This window comes from Perkinsus marinus (assembly GCF_000006405.1).
Source record: "Perkinsus marinus ATCC 50983 genomic scaffold scf_1104296932410, whole genome shotgun sequence".
NCBI lineage: Eukaryota > Perkinsozoa > Perkinsida > Perkinsidae > Perkinsus > Perkinsus marinus.
In genome coordinates, this window is record NW_003215453.1 from 395,074 (window position 1) to 397,618 (window position 2,545).

General features: G+C 43.3%; 1 protein-coding gene across 1 annotated transcript in view; it reads left to right on the plus strand.

Annotated features, from left to right (window-relative positions):
* Positions 1-2,133: 2,133 nt before the first annotated feature.
* The window catches only part of Pmar_PMAR022322 (hypothetical protein), a gene marked incomplete at both ends in the record, with an annotated part of 1,880 nt that continues 1,468 nt past the window's right edge, over positions 2,134-2,545 (plus strand). The window contains 2 exons of the mRNA XM_002785533.1: positions 2,134-2,143; positions 2,339-2,442. Of these exons, the coding sequence (XP_002785579.1) occupies positions 2,134-2,143; positions 2,339-2,442 (114 nt within the window). The remainder of the gene's footprint in view (positions 2,144-2,338; positions 2,443-2,545) is intronic.

Here is a 2,545-nt window from a genome sequence, read left to right on the forward strand (position 1 = left end):
GTGGGGACTTCATTTTTAATTTTCCACGTATGGCTAGGAACACATTCTTCAACCAGTCAGTTTCCAATGTAAATGTTACCATCACATTAGAAACATCATTTTTCGCCATTGTTATCAAACCCTTGGAAATTATATTTCTCAAAGCTGATTGGTAGCTGAGGATGGTCAGGTATTTGGAGTCTTCCGAATCACCATTGCAGTTGGCGTTGAGGTTGCTTGCAGAAGGGAGAGACGAGGAAGCGATGCTCGCATTGGAGGCGGAGGTATGGCGACGATCTTGTTGAGATCGGCTTTCTTCAACTGAGCTCAGGAGTTTCCTATAGGAGTTTATATACGAATTTGGGTGGAAATGTACAGAGAACAATGCGAACTCACTGAAATTTTCCCCGAAAAAATCTTATTTCATGTAGTTGCATGATGCTATAGTACTGAGTAGGTCCAACAGCATCCGGACTCATCAGAAGGATGGAGACTGTTGGGGTTGATGCACGCTGGAAACGATATGGATGTGGAAGCGATAGTGAGGAGAATACAGGAAGAGTTGGTGTGGAGATGAACGCTGATTTTCTTAGACGTGTTTGGAGAAGGGCCACGAGGTCGACCCGTACAACACGGACAGTTTGTTGGCCCTTGGAGTGTCGCTCACTAATGAGTTGGACTCGTATAGGGCGTTGAAGATATTACGGTAGGTTGTTGGAGGCAGTGAGGTCGGAACGTATATGGAGTTTTATATCGACATCGTGTCCGAGTGGTTAAGGAGTTGGACTTGAAATCCAATGGGCTCAGCCCGCGCAGGTTCGAATCCTGCCGATGTCGTTTTTACCTCATTTTTGTTGTCACGCCTCCCTTTGGTAGTGAGTGGCTCCAGAACCACGAAGCATACCACGGACTCGTCGAAGCTAGTACTGCGAACTCCCAGATGCTATTAGACTACGACTACCTAAAAAAGGACGTAGGAAAATCCAACTCCTTACCCTATAAATTGATAATTTCTTTCCAGGTCGTCGCGTTGTTGGAGAAGGCGGTCGGACTCGGCCCGAACGACGCGGATGCTTCTGTGGCTCTTGGGGTTGCCTATAACATCGACCGGAACTACACTAAGGCGGCGGAGAGTTTTATGAGGGCGGCCACGTTGCGACCGGAAGACCCGACTTTGTAGGGGAGGTGGAGGCGGAACTCCTTCGCGCAAACTTGAGATAGGTGGAATAAACTCGGCGCGACGCTGGCTAATTCGGGACTGTCGGAGGCGTCTCTGGTGGCATATAATCAGGTGAGGCTGGGTGGGTTCGGGAACGACACTTTTCAAAGAAGAACATGTACATGGTCAACTACATGTGTTGGTGACAATATGAGAATTCTTGGGAAAGCTTGAGGAACTCTTATTGGTTTCTATACACTTCTAGTCGAATCTGTATGTTAACGTCTATAATTAGTGAGGCAACTTCTGAGCTCAGTTGAGGAAATCAAACATATATTCTTATACTGGACATCACCAGTGTCTTAATATACTCCGATATATACATTAATTATTAATATTTTCCGAATGGAGAGTCTCAACTGCGCTCCAGCAAGTGCCGCGGTATCGAGATTTCAGGAAGGATACGGTTGAGTCCAGATCCAAAATACTGCAATCATACTTGTTGAATCCCAAGAAGACTGAGGGAATGTTAGAGGCATCCTCTTCTATCGTGCTACCCCCGATTGACGTATCGAATGTAGACATGATGAGAAGGCTTATGAACTACAGCGTTTCCAGGTCAAATTAATTTTTTACACATTTGGTTAATGTTTTACTTTTTTAGTTAACATTTTACCCATGGCTTTAATAAAATACCAAGAAAGTTAATATTATACCCGGTTTATTTGAAAGTTTAGGAGTTTAATTCAACCAAGTATAGTTGATAGAAAGTTGATAGTATTTTTGATAATCTCAACCATTGTTGACTTTGAAATGAAGTTCCTATGTCGATTAGTTGCTTTTCCTAATCGAAAGAATATTTCCTATCTAATGTGAATGACAGTATTCATTTAATCACTTTGTTATCATATTATAGGCGTTGAAGCTGAAGCCGAACTATGCCAGAGCTTGGTCAAACTTGGCGATAGCGCATTGTAATTTAAATCAGCATCAGGATGGGATCAGGTAGGTGGGTAGATATTAGCAGTCTATAGTGTTCCTGTGGGGACTTCATTTTTAATTTTCCACGTATGGCTGGGGACACATTCCTATGTTGATGTCATCATATTAGAAACATTTTTATCAGTGTTGTCAAACTCTGAGGAAGGCTATTTCTTAAACTTGATTGAATTCCTGGATAGTCGTGTTGGTGTTGGTGAGTTCTTCAAGCTACACTCAAGGGCATGGATTGCCACAGGTTCTACTTAGCAGCATTGAAGTTGAGTCCCAAGGCTGAGCATTTGTGGACGCTCTTGTTTAATGCGGTAGGTCGTGGGTTCGATCCCTGGTAGAGGCAGTTTTAATGCAAATAATTGAGCTCGGCAGTGCATCGCTCTATCATGAGTATTCATATGTGACGATTTTGAA